This window comes from Molothrus aeneus, chromosome Z, assembly GCF_037042795.1.
Source record: "Molothrus aeneus isolate 106 chromosome Z, BPBGC_Maene_1.0, whole genome shotgun sequence".
In the NCBI taxonomy this organism is placed as follows: domain Eukaryota; kingdom Metazoa; phylum Chordata; class Aves; order Passeriformes; family Icteridae; genus Molothrus; species Molothrus aeneus.
In genome coordinates, this window is record NC_089680.1 from 58,896,659 (window position 1) to 58,918,820 (window position 22,162).

General features: G+C 39.9%; 1 protein-coding gene across 1 annotated transcript; it reads right to left on the minus strand.

Annotated features, from left to right (window-relative positions):
- Window positions 1-3,019: 3,019 nt before the first annotated feature.
- On the minus strand, window positions 3,020-16,850 carry ARRDC3 (arrestin domain containing 3). Its single transcript, XM_066569416.1, has 8 exons — window positions 16,529-16,850; window positions 13,282-13,363; window positions 10,650-10,797; window positions 9,308-9,410; window positions 8,663-8,919; window positions 8,106-8,268; window positions 7,145-7,299; window positions 3,020-5,754 (listed from the first exon to the last, which is right to left on the minus strand). Exons 1-8 carry the CDS (start codon window positions 16,806-16,808, stop codon window positions 5,698-5,700), a joined length of 1,245 nt encoding a protein of 414 aa, XP_066425513.1. The 5' UTR covers window positions 16,809-16,850; the 3' UTR covers window positions 3,020-5,697.
- Window positions 16,851-22,162: the final 5,312 nt, after the last annotated feature.

Below are 22,162 nucleotides of genomic sequence, written 5' to 3' on the forward strand. Positions count from 1 at the left end.
ACAAAAGTATCACATCTCCTTTGAGAAAGATTGAATGCATCACTTTCATCAGTTCATTTCAGAAATAACATTAACTACACCAATAAACAGGTAACAGATCTTGGCCTCACCATTACAAAGCATTTGGTGGAGAGTTGGTGAGTCAAAGGCATGGTTTAGCCTGGAAAGACTCGTGATAGAAGGTGACAGACTCTTGGTAGTGACATATGGGAGCAAGAGGAATGCATGTGTGCTTGGTTATTCCCCTCAGAGCCCCAACAGAAGATCATGCAGGGAGCTGCATGGTAAATGGAATGCACTGCAAATGCACTGCCTTAGAGAGAGAGTTGAGTTATTCCTGTGTAAAACACAGGAGAATTATCACATAGTGCCAGGCTAACTTTCTGGATGTGATTTTTAATATTTTATTTGTACATTCCTCTCCCCCTTAAAATACATCTAACTAATTCAATTTTTATGTTCATCCAAGTATGAGAAACATTTCAGGCAAGGTGCCTGAAGAAAACTCAACAGGCAGTGTCCTTCTGAACTCTGAATCCCCCATTAGGAGCATTACTAGGTGAAAGGTGCACTGTTCGAATTGGATTTCAGGGCAGCACTTGGACTCTACTCAGTAGATACTGCTCTGTCATAACATCCACTAGGTAGGGAGATCCAGCTCTAGAAATAGCATGCTGTATCCAGGTGGAGTTCCAGGAGTGAATGACTGCTGGGAGAAGATATAGGCTACTTTTCTGCTATTTCCAGGATATGATCTGGAGGTCAAGGTGAAATGTGCTTGACAATGTGCCTTTGCAAGTAGTTGCAAGAATTGGTTCAGATCAGCAGCATCAGCCCAGGCAAATATGTTTTCCTGTGGAAAAGCATTGCTGTGCTGCTGCCCAGCTTCACAAACTACTTCTGAAGACCCTTCATCACTGCAGTAGCTGGACTTCATGTTTTGTAGCTGTGCTGTGGAAAGGTAAGGTAGATGAAGATCACAGCAAGGTAGTGGTCCATTTCTGTAAAACAAGGGAAGGCTTAAATCTAGCAAGGGGTTAAAAAGTACTCAGTACATGTTTTAACAAACTAATTCCCAGAAAATATCTTGATCCATATTGCAGCATTGCCGTTCAAAGCTCAAGTGCTTAAGCAGTTGTAACTTGCTGCTGTTCTGTGCACTTTAATGGATGGCTGAGGTGAAAGAGAGGCTAGTTTTACATCCTGGTGTAACATGATTTTGTACATATTTATATATTTACATTTATACTATTTATATAAAGAGATAACCATCTGCATTTTAAAATTCTCAAGGTCTCAAATAACAAAACTTTGATAATTTTCAAATTTATAACATTGACAGTACAGCTAAGTTTGTTAGGAGATGTACTGGTGTACTGGTCTGAAAATGTAGTATTTCAAGATGCTGCACGTTACACAGAACTGCTAGCAGAGTGTCCCTTTAATGGTGCTAATTTAAATTCTAACTCTGTCATGTAGCTCTAGAAGGTTTGTCTAGGTATAAAAAAAAAGAACTATATATATATATATATATGTATATATACATACATAGTCACTTAGCTATGAAGGAATTTGTTCTGATTTTGACTGGAGTAGTTAATTTCTGTCACAGTAGCAATTACAGGGATGTGTTTCAGATTTGCACAGAAAGCAGCACTGACAACACAGAGGTGTTCTAGTTACTGCTGGGCAGAGTTCACAATGTATATAGGTCTTTTCCTGCTTCTTGAATCAGCTCATCAGCAAGTATGCTTGGGAGGGGACCAGCTATCCCAGCTGATCACAGGGATATTCTAGGATACATGGTATCTTGCTCAGCATATAGAGGTGGGGGAAGAAGTGGGAGAACATTCAGAATGATAGAGTTTGTCTTCCCAAGTCACCATTAAGGTATGATGGAGTTCTGCTTTCCTGGAGATGGCTGTCCACTGGAAATGGGGAATGAATTCCTTGGTTTGCTTTGTGTCTGTGGCTTTTGCTTTATTAAACTGTTTTTATCTCCACTTATGAGTTTTGTCACTTGACTCTTCTCCCCAACCCACTGGTGGGGCAGTTAGGGAGAAGCTGCGCAGTCCTTCTTTGCTAGTAGAAGTTATACACAGTAACACGTCTCCTAGCAGATTAGCAAAATGACAACCCTCACATTTCTTATTGGTTTTAACCTGAACTTAGGCAAATATTATTAACAGTGCTATTAATAAGGAGGGAATTAACTCTTAAGTCTGTCTGAATTCTTCACCAAAAACAAACTCAAAATTAAGCTGAAATGCTCTCCTTAGAAAGGAGGTCCTATGGTTTGTATTACGTAGGGTGTCGGATCAATGTTTGTGTCACCCATGTCAGCAGCTGCCTCCCTGAAGATAAGAGTACTGTGGGAACATTGTGGCCCAGTACCCCAACCACCAACAGAGGTGCACAGGCCAGGCCGGCCATTCAAGCCCCTGATCTTCTCACAGGTGAAATGACATGCTGATCCTGAAGGACGATGACAATCCATTTTGCGCAGCATACAAGACATGCTGCAGCACTGCTACGCTGCTGGCACACAGGGGAGACTCAACAACACTGCACAGGGCACACATTTCCACATCTGCCTAGTCACTTGCAAGGGAACAGCAAAGGATATTTTCTACACCCCAAGACAACAAACTTCACGTCAAAGTTCCATCTGCAAACTAGACCTTTGAAGTCACTCCCCTCTTTCCTCCTATTCCCCCAAAATTTGTGTCATCTTCTCAGGCAAAGGACCAGAAACCTCAAAATAGGGTCACTGCAGCTGTAATGTGATACAGAGTCCTAAAAAGGCATTTCCCATCTGGGACCTGGCCCCATAAGCTCAGTGATGTAAATAAAAGAGACAGGATCCCAAAACTAGACTCCAGAGGTACTCAGCGGTATAGTTCTAGAAATAGTTCTTCTGGTTTTTTGAGAAAGCAATACATGTTTTCCTGCAGTAAGTTCCTGTATTATGTGATACTTGTGTTTTTTTATTTTACACACAGATACAACATTTAAAACCTCTTTTTTACAAAAGTTTATTTTCCACAAGGAAGAGCAATAGGAAAAATTAAACTGTTCTCCACATATTGTTTTCTTAAAACAAGAGTCTACAAGGACATATTCAGCACCAAAACTAAAAACAAACAAAAAGAAAGTACAAACAGCCATAGAATATAATCTATAAAGCAAACATTTAATATTGCACTTTGTTTCTCTAACGTTTGGATTTTACTTACTTTTTCCTAATTCAGATCAGAATTCTCTATCAAATACTGGGTTTCAACTGTGAACCTGAAGTTTTATAATGCTGAGAATTGACCATTATTTGTGGGAGAGTAATGCCTCTGAGAAATTTAAACCAGAAGTCTTTATTTGATAACCTTATACAATTTTTCATTCTAATCAAAAAGGCTGAAATGTCAATTACTATGATATTGGTCAATCCTGCCTCATATGCAATTTTCCATTGTATTGCAGTAAGTACTTTAATGCTATATGTATCAGCAATTGTTCCCTAGTCTGTAAAAAGAACAAAAAAGGAAAAAAAAAGTAAAACCACCAAATGCCCTTTTATACCAACAATCCCATTAGCTTTAAAAATTGTCTGGTTGGAGAGGGTAGAGGGAAGGGACATCCACAAAATTGGCTTAGTAACATCATCCAATTTCCTTCTTGCCAATATTCCCACTCAAAGCCCAAGCCTTTTAACTGAATCACTTAAAACGCGACTCATTTGTATTTTATCACCCTGTTGTCATTTTTGAAACATGAATGATCTTTCATGTTCTCATAAAGGCCACTTATGGAAAAGCCTATTTTGTCACATTTATGAAGCCTTAAAAACAAGGCAAAGGTTTTTAAAAATGAGCACCATGCAGAAACACCAGCCTCCCCTCTCCGACTCTCTTCGGAGCTTTTTTATTGCACAGGGAGACAGGTATTTGATGGATTAGATCTTATTTGTTCAAATAGTCAAGACCAGAATAGTGTCCCTTTGTCAGTGATCTGTGTTCCATGGTTCCTGAAGAGCAAAGTTGACTTTAATTGTACATCTCTAGCATGTAAGCGCTGGCATTTGTTAGCACAGGTAATGGCTCCATTGCACCCTTTTTCCTGTGGCACACTCAAGGACAAGTGCTCTTTCCATATGGTTTCTTGCATTCTGCGTGACTACATGGTATAATTCAGTGTTCTATTTGTTTTAAAGTTCTTGAGAGTGCCACAGAAGATGCAGTTATCAAAGCACTTCCAGCTAACTCATATTTAAGTATGGCTGGTAACATTGATCTTTCTTGCTTTAATTACACTTCTAATCTTGTACAGTATCATAAACCCTGAAGGTAATACAAAGTGCACAAACTGAGCTCTTAGCATAAAAGAAGCTTTTCCTGCATTTTGAAATATACTTTCTACTAGACTTATTACATATAGAATTTTTGGTGATTAAGTAGCTATATATAAAAATAAATTTACTTTCCCTTCCTATCCCTACTACTTGAGATATTGATCTGTCTGTGAATCCTAGACAGTGTATGACCACTTCCTTCTAATACTCTTTTGAAGAACAGCTGGTGTCTGCTGGTGCTGCTTTCATTTATGCCTTTTTTTTTTTAGAGCTTCACAACTTGAACATTTTTTTTTGTAATGAAGAAAGAGAAATGGGAATGAGGAGGATTTTGTAACTTTTGTGTATGTCCTTATTCCAGATCTCCCTCTCAAGTAAAGAACAAAAAAACAAAACACAAACACAAAAAAAAGAACTAACTCAACAGTGCAACGTAAAAAAACAAATAGCATTCCAACAGTTTGGCAAGTGATGAGTTCACCTGAGATTAAGTGATTTTTAGGCAGTCTGTAACAAAATGCTGCTTTGCGATAATAGTAGAAAGGCAACAAATTCTTAAAAGAAATCAAGAAAGTATACAATCTTGACAAAGTCTATTAGTTTCTTTCTATTAACTCTTCACCCTCCCTCCCTATCCCCATATCTGTTGCTTATCTACTACAGTAGGCTGCAAAACATACAGCAAGAAGGATTGGCTTGAAGGCATTTGATGTTTGTAAAATAAATCCACAAGAGGATCCAAGCTGAAGAGGTGATACATGATCAGCCTACTAGGACAATTCTGAGCATGTGCATATGCAGGTAAAGTCCAGGCTACATTAAATTAAAAAAAAAGAAAAGTCAGTGCATTTGTCAAAGTCTGTTACTGTTGGGTTTTTTGTTTGTTTGTTTCTTTTTTGTCAAAGCTTTCTTTTGCTCCTTATTGTGCGGACCACAAGACATAAGAAAGGGGTAACAACTGTCCGGCGTAAATGAGAAAAAGCTGTAGTGACACTGAACCGCACAAGGTAAGCAATAAGCATGTGCAAATTTCCAAATTGTAAGAGGAAGCCAAACCTCTCTTAATGTGGTTTGAGTGTTTGGACACACATAACTGTAGGTTAGTAAGGCTGCTCCTAGTATGTGCCAGTATTTAAGAGGGAGGGGGGAAAGCTCAGTTCTTCAAGCATGTGGAGCAGTCCTACAATGTTACTGTAGGCTTCAAAGCATGATCACAGGTTGTTTTCATTTATTCACCACACAGGCAAGAGCAAACCCACTTGCTCTGAAAGTGTGTCTCCACTATGATGCCTTGACCTTCAACACAGCAGGTATGATTCCAAAGCCAAGTCAAGTCAGTCTTATGAATTCTTTCAACGAGAAGGGCAAGATGGTCTGTCGTCTGTGTGTTGATCTGGGTTTGGATCAATCTAAACAAAAGAGAAAAAAACCAAAACAACCTAAGGTATTTTTAGAACTGATTGCTAGAAAATACATCAATCCAAACACCAAAATTCTTAAGTCCAAGACAGTCAGAGATAAATGGTATTCCTAATCCAAAAGTTACTCAGGTAACTGAAGTATCTCTAAAAATTAGATAAAACTTTGAATTGAATATTACTAAGTACAGTGAAACACTTTAAACTGCATGTTGATGGTAGCTTAAGAATAAGCACAAACATGGAATAAAAAATAGTAAAAATCCTGCTAGTAGCACAAATATTTTAAATTATTTATTGCATAGTAAGAAGACAACTGGACTCAGCACTTTGACATGTAACTTTAAATACTAAATTGATTTTGGAAGACATTTGACTTAAAAAGGCACAAAATAATTAGTAAAAAGTTCTTCTATCTAATTTTTAAGTAATTAATCCTGAAAAACCCCATAAAATATTTCAGAAGTTCATGTGTACCACTCATTTCCTCCTTTTCAACAAAAGGAAGGAGGTGAAGAACATGGTCTCTAACTTAGGTCTCCAATAGGAAGTATAGTTTAAGTGGACATTACATAATTTGGTCAGTTATTTAAAAAATACATTATTTAGAACAAAGGAAAAGCTTACTTCTAAATATTTAGGGCACCTAAAATGAAAAGCCCCAGAGTTGTATTCTAGGCTTATGTTATAGAAGAGACACAAAAAACATGCCACTCACTCACTCACTAGCAGATTAAGTGCTTCAAGAGGAAAAGAAACAATCAAGAGTGGGTGGATTCAGGCAAGATTTAGCCAAAGGCCACCATTTTATTTTGTCCTATACCACTGCTTTTCTTTGAAAAATATGAACATGGCTTTTGAAGGTTTTGAAGCCTGAACTTGTGTCCCAGTTATTGAGTGACTTTCACAGAACTTAACTTGCAGACAGAAATATTTGAGCTGTGCATTTAGAGAAACCTGAGCCAGAAAGAACACCTCTATATCTTCTCTGCATGGAAATTCTGAAAGCAATACATACAAAGAGCTAAAAATACAGAGTACTTTTAGAGAGTAGAGGTGAAAAACAGTTTGTTGTGCATCTATATATTCAAAACATTGGTATTCGCTAATGTCATGTATTACATATATAATGCAATATAACTTAATAAAGTTGCTGAGAGAGTGCAAAACAATTTCAGAATCTCTATAAAGCATTACAATAGTGAAGAATCCTGGAAAATTTTTTATGCAATTTACCTGCACTTTGCTAAAACTAAGTTACCTTTTCATATTTTTGCCTATTTGTCCTGGTTTTCTTACAATAGAAACAGTTCTTACATTTATTCCACATGACAGAATTCAAAGCAACAGTACATTCATAATTGTATTTTGAGGTACCTACTTCTGAATAGAGGGGTGGAGGCAGAAAACGAAACTCCTGGATGTATGCAAACAGTGGTCCTGGAAGCGCTCTCTCAAAGTCATCACAAACACCTAAGGGTGCAAGGCTGGACTGCCGTTGTTCCTCCGTAACCACTTCTGCATAGCTGGGAGGTGCTGCAGGGAAAAGGCACACGCAGTTCGAACAACAAGTTCTTATGCATGTCAAAACACATAATATGATAAATATTAAACTTTTATACTGTAAAATGCACCAGCATTTAGATAAATTACTTCTGTGATTTTTACACAGTTATTGAACACGAAAAAGAGGGTAGGTTGCTATAGTTTATTTTACAGCTATGCTCAAATCCAACAGCAGACTGACCATTGTTCATTGTGGCTTAATTATCACCTTCAAATTTAAAGCATACTCAGAACACTGAATTTCTGTTACAGGCAGGAATGACAGAACTTTGCACTTCTCTGGACTCCATTATCAGTCTGGAATGTGTACATTAAACCCCCATATGTTTATATGCAAAAAGAGAGAAGCTACAGAGCTTCTCCTTTGACAAAAGAGATTCCCACTGAAATGGATTACACTATCCTTTCACAATGTCTTGGCTACTAAGGATGATAAAGATCACCTTAACTGCTATTCTGACAGGTTACACTGACTTACAACCAAGGATACAGCTGGATACTGGAGGCACATAATTAATTCTGCCCAGGTAAAATGGCACTCTGTGCTTTCACTTGTACCAGCTTCCAAGCAGCTGAATTCCACTGCTTGTACATCTGAGAGAAGAAGGCAAAGGGGGGAACTCCATTCTTCTACACAGAGCAAGCAGGTAAGCAAGGAAGCATCCACAAAAGACCTCCTATGGACCTTATTACGAAGAACGCAATTTTTGTCTGTTTGCATGACAGCAATGAATAAAGCACACAAAAATTGAAACAGACTTGTTTTGTCAGGTTACCTTCTGGTCTTTCAGGCAGTGTCAGACCAAGCCAATTCATGTTCATGCTACACTGGCTGCTTACACTTGATGTTCTGCTACCAAATGGGTGTAGAGGAATGGTGCCAATGACCAGTGGTAAGTTAAGGAATAAATCCATGGCGCCAGGAATATCCACATATACCTAAAGAACAATAAAAAAGTATAGATTAAAAATAGGTTTGTATGAGCACTTCCTAATTATTAGACTAAAATCTCCAGCCAATTTTTCACAAGTGGCTGAAATGTCATTTGGTCATTTTAGAACCAACGTCCCTATGGAGACAAATAGCCCTCCAAGACAAAGGCAGTTCTGTACTCTTAATACAAGTCCTCACATGGAAATGTCATATACTTGTAACATACTTCCTTAGAACATGCAAGATTTAAACTGAATTTACTTACAGAATTCCTGTTAGGACACCTAATGCTAGCCTATGTACTTCTTTTGTAACTAGTTAGCAGTTCACAATGCTTTGTTAACAATTTGCAAGGAATCATGGAAACTACTCATGCTCCAATTAAACGACCCAACATACCATCAGTGAATACTCCACACGAATTATACTACAGTCAAGAATTGAAGGAGAAACAGGTGGAATTTTTAACTGTTTGCCATTCCAAGTTTCTGTTTTGCCAGATGACAAGGATTCCCCACGCAGGCTAGCAACAAGCTGCTTGACTTCCTTCATTTTCCCTTTGGCATAAAATGCCTGTGTTTGGTAAATGGCTGCCTTTGGCACCACCACACGGGAAGAGCAGTTCTCAATCTCAGCAAAGATCTGAATTGATTCACCTGAAACAAAGCAACATTTCATTTTTTCTATGTATTTGCAAGGCAACTGAAGCAAATTGGCACATACTGTGTACTGTTATAAGGCACTGGATGCTGCTAGCAATGCTCCACACTTTGAACAATACCCACTGATGCTAGCAGGAGTAAGGTCACCATGAGGTAAATCTAACAGAAAAATGCACAGGCCCAATAAAAGCAATGTCCTTTAACAATATGGAGACAGAGCAAGCTAACAAAATCAGTCATTTAAAATTGCAAGACAGATGAATGCAAACCAAAATGGTAAGAATAGTTTAAGTATTTCTTTTATCTATAACAGCAGCTAAGTGCACACTGTCATTTTAAAAGGGAAGGAAAAACATTTCCTATAATTACTTCTGTTACGTACCTGGGGTGTAGCCCTTCCTTTCAATTTTGGCACTTAAGGATATTGGGCCTGAGGTACAAAACCAACAACAGAGAGTTTTTTCTTTTGTGCCTGCTTGGGGTGACTGCAAGAAAACAACAACATTTTCCATTTAATAAAGTGCTCCATGACTCTTTTAATCTGTTCTAATTAACATAAAAAGTATGTATTATATACATTCTATGCATTTTGATAAGCATATCTAGTTTTATTTAGAGGGAAAAACCTCAGGCAAATTGCACCATGCAAACTATAAGCTTTAGTCTAATTCCATACTCATTAACACTGCTTTTTTGCTACACTTCATACTGCACTTACAGTTAAAACAAGTTTTTATACATAAATAAATTTAGCACAGCTTAAGAAAGGCTTTAAAGCCTACATGTCCCACCATATTGCTGAAGAGCTTTTAATTTACCAGTAAACTAAAACGTCTATCTCTATGCAGTATAGTATTTCAGAAACAGTAACTAAGGTAAAAGTACTGTAACCTTGACTCCTGCTATTTCCTGTTTCAAAATGATTCTGTTTCATCTGTATTAAACAGACTTTGTTATTTTACATGACACCAGGATTTAGGGCTTGATCCAAAGCCCATTAAAGTCAAATGAGAGTCTTTTGATTTTAATGGAATTTGTGCAAGGCCAATGTCCCCATGGGTGATTTTTCACCCACACACACAAGAAACCTATTTCAATGGATTTTGAGAATTTTTTTCCCTTCTCCATGGGGGGTGAATTTGAAGAAGAGTGGCGGGGAATGGAATTTTAGGTCTGATTGAATTCAAATCCTCGTTGAAAGGAATTGTGACATTGAAATTATTTTAATGAAATGATACTTCAGAAAAAGATTATAGCACATTGCGATAATTTCTCTCCATTGGTAGAAAATAATCCATATGAAAATATCAATTATGCACACCAGTACATTATTTACTTTGCATTTTTAAGTTTGCAGTCTATCACACTAATTTAAGTGTTCTTTTAAGTGTCACTGTTTTTTCTTCAGAATCAAAGAAGAACAGTTCTCGAAATTTTCCTTCTTACTCACATTTAACAATTTAGTATTAATTTAATCTGACAAAACCATTTTACATATCTTAAAAGTAAAGCAACTCCAAGTACAGGAAAACGTAGCTTTCAAATTGGAAGAACTTACCGAGTTGCAGAACTAATGTAATACTTAAAAGATTGGCTGTAACTAAGTATCAAGGAAGTATTAAGTAATGTATTAGGTAAAATTAGATATGGATATTGTTCAGTTCTTAAACTTTGTTATTTTTTTATGCCAGAAACAAAAAATGAATAATTCTGTCAATTCTTACCAGTAATGAAGGAGTGTTGATATCTATATGTTCAAAGACTGTAAATTCCTTCTTTAATTTTACTGGTAGAAACCAAGGCCTATGCAATTCGGCTTTCACCCAATAGCGCACACTGCCATGTCTGCCTTCGAATGAGGTAGCAAGTGGTCTGTGCAGGACACAAAGGTCAAAACTGAGTAAAGTCTCTCTGTCTAATAATGATACAATTGATCAAGTCAGTGATTAGTATATAGAACTGCATTTTTAATGCACTATAGTACTTAATGCAGAGTATCTCAGAAAAATTCAATAATTAAAGATGGGAGAAAAAATCATCTCCAATTTATCCTACTATAGTTTTTCATAGATTTTAGGAATCAATTAGAGAATTGTACTAGAAAAATGCCAGGAGAGCACAGATTTTCTTTAAGCTTAAGAGGCCACTTCCACATCTGGGGTAAAGTATGCCCTTTTGACTACCAATTTAGAATTACCATTAGCACCAACCAGTTATAGTTTTGGATGTTGCCATTGTGTATTATTTACTTGGTCAGTAGCTCAACATCAGGTTAATTTTAGCTGTAACTCAGCACTTCCATAGTTAGGTTCACCTTAAGCAGAGTAAATATTACAACATGGAGTTCTGAAGAGAGGCTATTTTGAGCACCTTCTAATCTTTCTCTACCCTGATGAGACAGCTTAAAACATTTATAATACTTAAGAATGTCCACATATACCCATATATGTATTTATATACACACAAACACATAAAATCATGAAGACTACTCTGAAATTTGTCAAAAGAAGGAAGCCTATTTAGAAGCTGGAAGAAAGATGATGCAGGTAGTATTTCCAGACCTGTGAACACTGCCTTTTTTACTGTAGTATCATAAAGTATCTTTAAAGTACAATTATTTCCAATTAACAGTAGTTTTTGTAGCTTATTATTTTTTTTTATTTTTTTTAATAAATAATTTAAAATATTTTTGTATTTTACTATGTTCTGAATACATACTTATATATACACTAAAATAAGGTATTTGTAACATTTTCATATTTTCCACAGAGAGTAATACTAGGCATGCTAGTGCTTAACTAGAATTATTCTTTCAGTTACAGGTTTGACTTCACTATTTGCACATTTGAAATGTTTAGTTTTTTCCCCTAATAATGCAATTAGAACTTCAGTTTTTCATTCTGTCCCATATTCTGTAAAGGAAAAATCAGTAAGGATGATGCACATCTTTTCCCTGTTGCTCTGAAGTTTTAGTCAGTTTTGGAAATATCCTATGGACACAAAATAGCAAGTAAGTAGGCAGTGTCAAAGTTCAGGCTTTTAATATCACTCTTTGTTTTTCCAGTATTATTAAAACTGGCTTAACAGCTATTCCCTCATGGCACTTAGAAAGAACCAATGATTTGACCAATGCCTGTTATCTGTCTGTTTCACTTCAAGCTAAGCATTTCATGGTCATGTTTTGAATTTGATATTTTTTGTTGTTTTTTTTTTTTAATGCCCCTTTAAACTCAAGGGAAAAATCAGTACTGGCCTTACTGTTGAGATTTTTACAAAATGCTAAATTGTCTTTAAAAATCTCCATGTTCACAGGTCTTCCCAGAAAATCTTACTGAAACTATGTAGAAGTCCTGTGCCATTCACTTTGAAACCATAGAAGTGTTTGCCACCTGCACATTTTGCTAAAACCAGCACCTCTAATAAACAACCTTAATATTAGGCAGTGAGGTTATTCACAGAAAATTGCCAAATTTTCAGCGACTTTAAAGTTTTTAATTTAATTTAATTAAACTTGCCTTTTACAGCAAAAGGCTCATTTTTTATCCATATTCATACTCCCTCTTTTCCTGTGTATTTGATTTTACTGGAACTTGTGTTTTTAGCTCATTTCCGTATTTCCAACTCTATTATGTCCAATCTTACATCCACAGTGCCTACATTACATATTTCAAAGAGGAGTGGGGCAACAATTTTTATCTTACCAGAACAAACTTCTGCTCTTACTCTTGCTTTGCCTTTGTTTTCTAACCCAAATGGGATTTGGTAAGAAAATTCTTCTTAGTCTAACCACTCATTCTTAAGTTTGTTTCTACCAAGGCTTTCTGCATAAATAGCCACCCTGGGTACATACATCCTATCTGAATAAGAACAACCTCCTCTTTTGTTGAAATCTAAGTAAACTAGCCACATCTGTTCCAGACTTGAGCCCAAACAAGGCTCAATTCCATTGTGATCTTATCGATAGTTCTGCTGGTCTGCATAACTCCAGTAAATAGTTGAGTTAGAAGGTATTTCAGCCACTCTGCAGGACTTCAGCGACATTTCAAATTCCTCTCCCTCCTCTTGAGAAGGGGAAATAGACTGGAATGTCTAGTCAGTCAGTAAGACTTGGTAAAAAGAAAGTGAGCAACTGGGCAGCAGTGAGCCCCTTTTTTGTGGAAAATTTTTTTAAAAAAGGATGGGTATATCAGTGTAAAAGCAACCTCTTCAGTTTAATGAGATTATGTTCTCTACTGCATGTTACAAGCACAATTCCTACTACCATTGAAGGTTTTCCCTCCACCCACAGCAGGAGTTTTGGTCAGGTGGGTGGGCAGCAGAGCCCTGTGTGGAGGAGGACTGTGAGGGAGTTCTTACGTCTGTGGAAGCTCAAAGCTGAATGCATATTCATGCCTTCCTGAATGGATGGTGTGAAGGCCTTCTTCTGAATTGTCATCATCTAAAAGAGAAAAAAAACCAACATGCTAATCTGGCTGCACACGTTATACCTTGTTTAGGCTTCTCTCCCAGAAAAACCAATTTGCTCACACATTACAAGACCTAAAGAATGTGATGTCCCAGGAACAAGGGTCTCCCAGTCCATTAGTTATTAACTGCTGGAATTCAGGGCCAACTCTGATTGACAGAAACATAGGCAAGACTGTCGGCCTTAGAGAGAAGCAGAGGTTAATGTTTTAATAGAATCTTGCCTCTGAACAGTGACACAGTTTCAACTGCTGCCTTTTCAAGGCCTCCATTCAAGGTCTGTAAAGGAAATCATGCTGCTTTCCACTGCAGTTACTAGTCAGAATGAACTAGAGCTGGCTTTTTCCAGCATTAACAGTACCAAGTCTGCTGCTTAAGATTAAATTTAGAAATTCAGGTTCTTTGTATCTCCTGCCTGGCAACAGTGTCCGGACATTAATCACACACACAAAAAAAAACCGTGTGAGAAAGGAGTAAGAGTATACGAGCAACACCCAGAAAGTACCCGACAGATTCAGGGGCATAGGAAATGGCAAGTTGCCCAACTAATGCTATCTAGAGCTTAAACCTTTAATTTCTTTAATAGATTAACTTGATCTTGCTCAGACAGAGCATAGATACTTTCTGGTTTTATGCCAGGAATGCTAACCCTTGTTTACAGTCACAATTATTTGTCCAGCTTCAAATGCCACAAGAAAATTGTACTTTATTCTGACATCAAACCAGACAAACACTGACTTGGTTAAAATAAAAGTTGAGTGAAAAATTACTGAGCACCTCGCAGACAAAAACGGCTGGAATTATAAAAGGGGTTATAGCGAGACAAAGTGTAAGGGAACAGCTTATGTGTGACTCGCTGAAGCATTAATGGAGGCATGCAGAAGGGTTCTAAGTCTCTATTGTCCTATAGAAGAGCCGATGCTCTACTTCCTACAGTGTAAATACCGAAAATTTAAAAACAAATTAACAAAACAAGCAAAAAAAAAAAAACCCTCCTAGCAGCAAGATGTGGAAATAAATACACCTTCAGCACGCAACATTTCCCGTAGGTCAGGAAAATGTGAAAAAGCGAGACAATGCGTCGGCGTGAGGGTGGGCTTCTATAATGTCGTTCTGCGTTTGGGGTTTTTTTTCAATAACTATGATTTATTTATTTTTTGTTTAATTCTGTTCCGAGGAAGGGAGCGCTGCTTTCGGCTGTGGCTGCGCTGCTCTCGGCCCGGCCCCCCCTTCCTGCCAGCTCAGCAGTCCCGCCGCGCCGCGGTAAACAAGTGCTGAGCTGTCAATCAGCGCGGGCTGGAGCAGGAGCCGACCGGCCTGAACCGGCGCGCGCGGAGCGCCGCCAGCCCCGCCGCTCTCACACGCTGCGTGCGCTGCGCCCGCCGGCTCCGCACCGAGGGCGCACCCTTCCGCCACCGCGCCGGGCCTAGACCCCTCAGGTGATGGGACCGACGACGGGAGGCGGCAAGGACGAGACTGAGGGCAGCGCATCCCCCAGTCCTCTCTCTGTGAGGTGCTTTGCACGGAGCCAGAGGCTCGGGGAGAGGCCCCTACCCGCCGGGGGCAGGCAGCGAAACCTGCTCCCTCACCCCCGCCGCCAGCGCCCCGCCAATCAGCGGCGGGCATCGCCTTAGCAACAGGGCAACAAACCACGGCCGGCCAATCAGGGGGCGAGGCCGGGCAGCGGGTCTGCGCTCGGGGCAGTCATTGAAAGGTGGCCGCCGGCAGCGGCTCCGCGGGGCCCCTGTCCCACCCGCTCCCACGCGTGCTCCCTCCGCCACGGGCGGCTCCTGCGCGGCTGTAGACTCCCGTCCACAAGCTCTTGGAACCCGCCGTCCAGAGGTGCGGGAAGTTAGGCTCGGGCGAGTGATTCGTGAGGCGGTGGCAGGAGATGGGTGGGAGCCGCAAGTAACCTCGTTAGCGCGGTGTGCGCGATACCTGAAGCAAATAAAAAAAGTCCCGAGTTCTGCTACAGCTTTGAGCTCGAGTATACTATATGAAGGGCTCGGTGCCGCCCGGAGTTGTTAAAAAATAACACTTATTATTTTTTTCCGGAAAGAACGAGAAATATCGCATCACTGCAGTGTATATGATGCAAATTCAGGGAAAAAAAAAAGGCGACAAGCAGCACAAAAAATTACATAACCGGTTTTTAACATTATTTTCTTGCGCTGGGGAATTAAGTCATCGCCACCACCTGACGCGTGCGACCAATCTGCGCGGAGCGGGCGGCCCACCCCCCTTCTCCAAAGCCGGTCCCAAACAGGATTGAACCGCTTCGAACAAAGGCTGTGAAGTTCGGAGGAAAAAGAAATAAAAAACCACAGACAACCCCGGGGCCCAGCGCTTCCACCCCCCCAGCAAAGGGGTCCGCACTTCGTGGGGACACCAGGGCGGCTCGAGTGGGAAGTGGGGAGCAGGAGGTCCTCATCTCCCCAGTTTTGGGAGAGATGCTTCCATTACGCAACACCACTCCCCCCTCTCTCTCTCCTCCCCCTCCTTTTGCTCCTCATCAAGGGCTTTTCGGACACATCCTTACTCCGCGGTGACCCCCGCTGCCGAGGGGGGTGTAGGGACATCCCAAGGAAATGAAAGCTTTTTACCAGGGCGAGGGCAATACTGAAATGAGGAAAAAATTACACGTGGGGTGGTGATATGTCAAAATAAGCCAGGGAGACTTTTTTATCTGCCAATAATCAGCCATCCTAAAAAATTCATTGTATTATCACCCCAACAGCATCAGCAGAACCCCGCACGTGTCAGAAAGGATGTTTTTTATGCTTTCACTGTGTTTCAACTAGGATTCTGCCAATAAAGTCCGCTGCCCATCTGGCCGTGATTTTATAGCTGTTTTTCCCCACGGTACGGCAAATCGTACTAAATATCACCGGGGGAAAAAAAAAGGTAAAACACTCAAAAAGCCCCCATATTTTAATATATGACCGTATTGAAGGGCAAGAGAGTTTTCCTGGTTGCAGGTACTTTGCAAATACATCTCCTATATGTAACTCCATCGCCAAGACATAACCCTGGGCATGTCCTGTTCTCCAATGCACCCATTAAAAGACAGGGCTAAACCGGGGTGACACAGAGATGCATGCTTTTTTTCCATAAAAAAATAAAGCATCGCAGCCCTTACCTCTCTCATGGCCTATCAGGATGTCTTTATGGTTGAAATATTCCACTTCTTCGGTGTAGTTCTGTGTATAGGCAGTGTTGGATCCAGCATTCCTCGATTCAGTCCAACGTACTTTAGCGTGCCCCCTCGCATGGATTTTAAGGGATTTCACTCTAATTTCCCCAGTTACTTCTAGACTGACCCTTCCTGAGACTGTATCCCCGCTAGAGTACACAGGGACATTGCTGTCATTCAGACAGTCAAAGCTTATCGTCAGACTCTTCACCTTCCCCAGCACCATGGTTTTATAGCAAAGTGTACAAAAATAGACTGTAAGAAAAAAAAAAAAAAGGGAAGAGGGAAGCCAAAAACAACCAACCCCGAGCCCCTGGGGCGCAGGGGTGCGGCGGCGCGGACCCTACAGGCGGCTCATGGGGGCGGCGGGGAGCCCCGGCCCCGGCGCGGGCGGCGCTGGTGCCGAAGCGGCGTCTCCCCACAAAGGCGCTGCCGCGCCGCCGCCGGCCCCGCCTTATAAGCCGTGTGACAAACAAACGCGGACGCGCATGCGCCGCCCCGCCCCGCCGGGGCTGCTTCGGCCCCGCGGCGCTGCCGCCGCCTCTAGGGAGCGCCGCTCCTCGGGCGCGCGGAGCGGGCCGTGCGCGCGCCGCAGGTGGATGCTGTGTTACTGCGGTCGGCGGCCCCAAGGAAGATGGCAGTATTCCAGCCTCCGCGAAGAGATGAAAGTTATACTTCACTTAACAGACCTTCTTCTGAAACTAGCAAATTCTCCCTTCTCTTGGTTATTGGGTTTTGGTTTTGTTTCGTTGGCTTTGGTTTTGTTCAGTTGGTAGGATTTTGCTGCTTTGGGGTTTTTTGCGTTTGTTTGGTTAAGTTTGGGGGGGGGTTGGCTTTTTCCTCTGTCCGTGTGTATCTAAAGATGGGAAAGAATTAAGAATTAAGCAAAGCTTGATAGGGAATTATAGAAAAAATTATAGAAAAACATGGTAAAAAATAAAAAGCAGTCCTGGCTTTTGGGGTAGTATGTATTATACTACGTGAGAATCTTCTCTGTAAACTTTTGAAAATGAGTACTGATTCATCTGAATTTAAATATTGTAGTATCAATGATTGTCCCAGTAATACAAATTACATTGCTGCAAATCCTCCCTGGAAATGTTTCCAACTGTTGATTTTTTTTTTTATTATTATTATTACTTTGGTAGTTCTGTTTCTTTGGTAAACACTCTGGGTTTGGTTATTTAATGCTACATTAGCTAATTCTTGCACACTTCCCCGCTGACACAAAATTTCAGTGAGAAGTATAATGGTGGTGGATGACATCCCCCAAGACACTGTGCTTTGGGGACCCTAAACTGAGATACACTGCTAACATTTCATGCCAACAGTTCAGTTTTGAAAATGTTTGCCTATTTTTGCTGCTTTTTTCTCAAGTAAAGAAAGTCACATTTTCCTTGGCCTGGTGGATATTCTCATGCATTTTTGTGGCCAAAGGGGTTCAAGTCTCTTATGGGTAAATTAGGACTTTCTGCACTTTTGCACCATCTCGTGGTAAGCACTCATACTTCCTTAGCTCACAACATCATAGAATGAATCATTGAGGCTGGAAAAGACCTTCAAAATCCTGAAATCCAACCATAAAAAGAATACTTGCAAGAGAAGCAGAGGTGATTGAATTCCTCTTCTGACAATACTTTTCCTTTTGCTCTCATGCTTTCAGACTCAAGTGGTCTCTTGCATGTGTTTATTTGCACATTTTTCTTCTATTCTGTAATTTAAAAGATAATTGTGTCTTCCATGAGTCATAGAAGCCACAATTCCATGGTCTCTAGTTGCTATAGGACTTGAGAAAGCTGGCAGCCAGGTGGGATGCAGCTTTCATCCACAAGGCTTGGGTCATACCTCCTGTCCTGCCAGTTCTGGGCTGGTTCTTAATGTTCACCTGCCCAAGGACAAATCTGCAGACATGAGAAAGAGCAATTGCATTTTCGAGGAAGCTGAAGATATTAATCTGTTATTCCAGTGGATATTCATCTGGATTTTAAAATTTTTAAAGATCTAGATCGGTAAGGAACAGAATCATCCTACTTGCATTTACCTGTTCCAGACTGGTTGAGGAAGAATAAAATACTTTGCTAAGTTGCTGCAAATCATCCTCTGTATATACCCTGCAGACCTCCTAGCCCTGTCTTAACTTCCCTTTCACCAGCCATCTCCTAGATCACCACGCTTTGTGTATGGTTATATGTGATTTAAATCTGGACCACTGAACATAATTTAGGCTGACATAATTTAGTTAATCATGTGTTATGCATACTAAACTTCAGATGGACAGTTCTGCAGAAGAATGTATGTGTATGTATGCATTTCCCACATCCTACCAAAACACATATTCATTCAACCTCTGTTGCTCTTTTTAATACTTCTCATAGTGTATTCATTTTACTTTTGTGTTCCTAAAGTATACACTTCATGCCACCCTGTGGGCAAAGGGGGTAAAGTGCCAACACTGTCTTCCACTAGTCTCTGGCCTCTGCATTTCTGCAAAACTGACATTTTTCTGTGAAGTCTTTTTGTCAGAATCAAATAATTTTAAAATGAAAAAAATTTAATACTTTAATTTTGGTTTTATTTAAATGGAGAACATACTATGAGGTTTAGCCAAAAAATATTTAGTAGGGTTTTTTCAGATGTTTAGTTAACCAAATATTAGTTATTTTTCAGGATTTAAGTTTTTGCATTTGTCAAATGAGCTATCTTCTAGTTAAATGTTAAAAGTTTTATCGATTCTGATTCAGGATTTTAAAAATTGGTTGCAAAGATGATTAGTTCTTACCACCTTAGATCAACAATACACAGTGAAGACTTTGTAAACATGTCAAGTATCGGGAGCCTTCACTAACCTTTTACAGGCCTTATGCATGATGCAGTCCACAAAAATTCACATAAAGTTTAGAAAATTATTTATTAAATTAATTAATTAATTCGATTTTTTTTAACTGGCAAAACTCATGAAGATGATGCTGTCTGCTATTGGAGTCAGTAGCTCCAAGGAAGATGGCAATATTACAGCCTCCATAAAGGCTAATCCATAAAGATTATACCTCACTTTACAAACCCTTTCTTGAAACTGACAAGCTCTCCCTTGTTTGTCTGTTCTTTCATTTTTTTCTTGGAACTTTTAAAATTATTTATCTTTTTAAAATGATTTTCTTATTTTTTTAAAAAATAAATATTTTTTAAAGTTTGTTGAGTGTCTAGTTTTGCACCTTTGTACATGCCTAGAACTCTCCCAACCTCCATGTGACCTAATGGTACATTCATGCTGAAGACCATTAAAAATTCAGAGGTTAAGTCCATTTAGCATCTTTGTAGCTAATCAGCCTTCTCACTGTGCACTTGATAAATCTGCAAGGGTGGGTGTAATGCATGATGATCTTGACAATAGTCATTACATTTTTCTAAAAGCAAAGCCAGAAAAGCTTGGAATGTTCTGACTCATTAATAAACTACTGTTAGTAGGAAGATCCAGGCTTTGATCCCGTCTTACAGACCATCTGGTTTGAGACTAGGCCTGGTTTGGTGTGAAGACAGTGTTTACCCTTCCTGTGAAGCTGTTTCCTTGTACAGCAGAGAATGGGCTAGAGTGAGTGTTAGAAGAGAAGCTATGTATTTTCTGAAAGTTAATGTGTCCTTATCAAAGGGACAATTCTGAAAAGTAAACACATGCTCCAGGATGGTTTTCTGTATTTTGTGCAGTGAATGAATGATAAATGTGAAATGTTCTCCTAATGGACTCATTTCTATTCGTCCTTGTTGTGTCTGATCCCAAATCCATTCATAAAAAATAAGAGAAATGCCCTCATCATACCGGTTGTGAGGCTACATTTGTGAAATATTGTCACATTAAAATGTAGAGCGGTGAGATAAAAATGTTGAGCATATAGTAGATCTGTGTACTGAGGAATTGTTTCCAAAATCCTGGGTTCAGAAGGATGTCTACAGACCTTTCTTTTGGACTATCTCCATTGGAACAGTTGTTCAGCTGTCAGACCTATAGAAAGAAGAGAAAATTTTGCTAAATAGGCTTCCTTTGGTCTTGTTTTTTAATGGAGAAATTGTCAGCAATGGAAAGAAACTTGGAGTTTGTGAAACTGTTTCCTGGATTTGAAAAATCCAGGATTTGGGAGCAGCTTTTTTCTGGTATTATCTGTATGCATTTATTATTGAGAAAGAATGTGCTGTAATTCTTGATGATTCTGCTTTCAGAACATGCATACTGTAAAAAAAGTGTTCAGTCTCAAAACTCAAATGTTGTGTGAAATGTTTATTAGTTTGGTTTTTTTTCTTTAAATTACTGTAGACGAAGTTGAGTTCTGGGACATATTTGCAATTAAAATCAGATCATATAACTATTAATTATGGTAAACTGCATGTTTGGTTTGAAAAATAACTGCTAGTGCTGTTAAACTGAGAAAACAGTTAAACACATACTTGAAGAAATCTCTCCTGGACAGCATGACCAAAGGACGAGTTTATGGCTGCAATCAGTAATATCTAAGCATGTGCTTTGGAAATGATGATGTAGAGTGAAACAAAGAGCAGAGGTAAAAACATTTAGAAGGTATGTGGCCGTGATCTGCACTGGGTTTGGTTGTCCCTGTTGTAACTCTCTTCTCCCCTTAAGGCTTTTCCCCCTTCTTGCCTCGCGGCTACTTTATCTGTAGGCTCCTCCCAAGTCCTTCACCTTGTGCCAAAAGGGCTGGCACTGTGATTAAGCTGAGGAGTGTGCCTAAGCCAGTCTTGAGTTGATTCAAAGCCATTCAGTATTCAGCAGTGTTGAACCCTGGGCAGATAGCAGATGTCCAGCAAAGACACTCTATCACTCCTCAGCTGAACAGGGGAGACAAAATATAACAAAAGGCTCACATGGGAACGTAAGAACAAGAAGGGATCACACACTAAGTACTGTCACAGGCAAAACAGGCTTGACTTGAGGAAACATCTCTGCTGCTCCTTCTTCCTTAGTGAGGACCCTTATGCTCTTCCCTTCACTGTAAGGGTCTTTCTCATGGGAAACAGACCTCCATAAGCTTCTACAATGTAAGTCCTTCTCAAGAGCTACAGTTCTTCATGAACTGCTCCAGTGTGTGTCTTTTCCACTGGGTCAGTCTTTCAGGAGCAGGCTGCTCCAGTGCAGGTCCCCTGTGGGGTCACAAGTTGTCTTAGGTTGCAAATGCAAGATGTGGCTGGGGCTGTGTATTCTATTGCCATCTCTTAGAGGTGGGGTAGTTATCTTCTGTTAATTGGGCCACTTGTTAAAACCAGGTAGGGCAGTTTTCTTTATCTCTTCTGTGACCCATCCTCTCTCAGGGGAGATATCTTCTGTTCATGGGCCACTGAGTGTCACTCCATGACTGATAAAATTACATCATCCCATTGGGAGATGCTCTGCCCAGGGGGAGGAGCCAAGCATTCCTACCTGGATATAATCTGAAATTTGGAACACCATGAACAGCTTTTTTTCCCCACTGGATTCCCAGAAGAGCAGCTTTCTTCTCCACTGGATTCCCGGAGGAAGATCAGGCCCATCTATACCACCACTGGACCTTCAGAGGAAAACTACATCCTTCTACA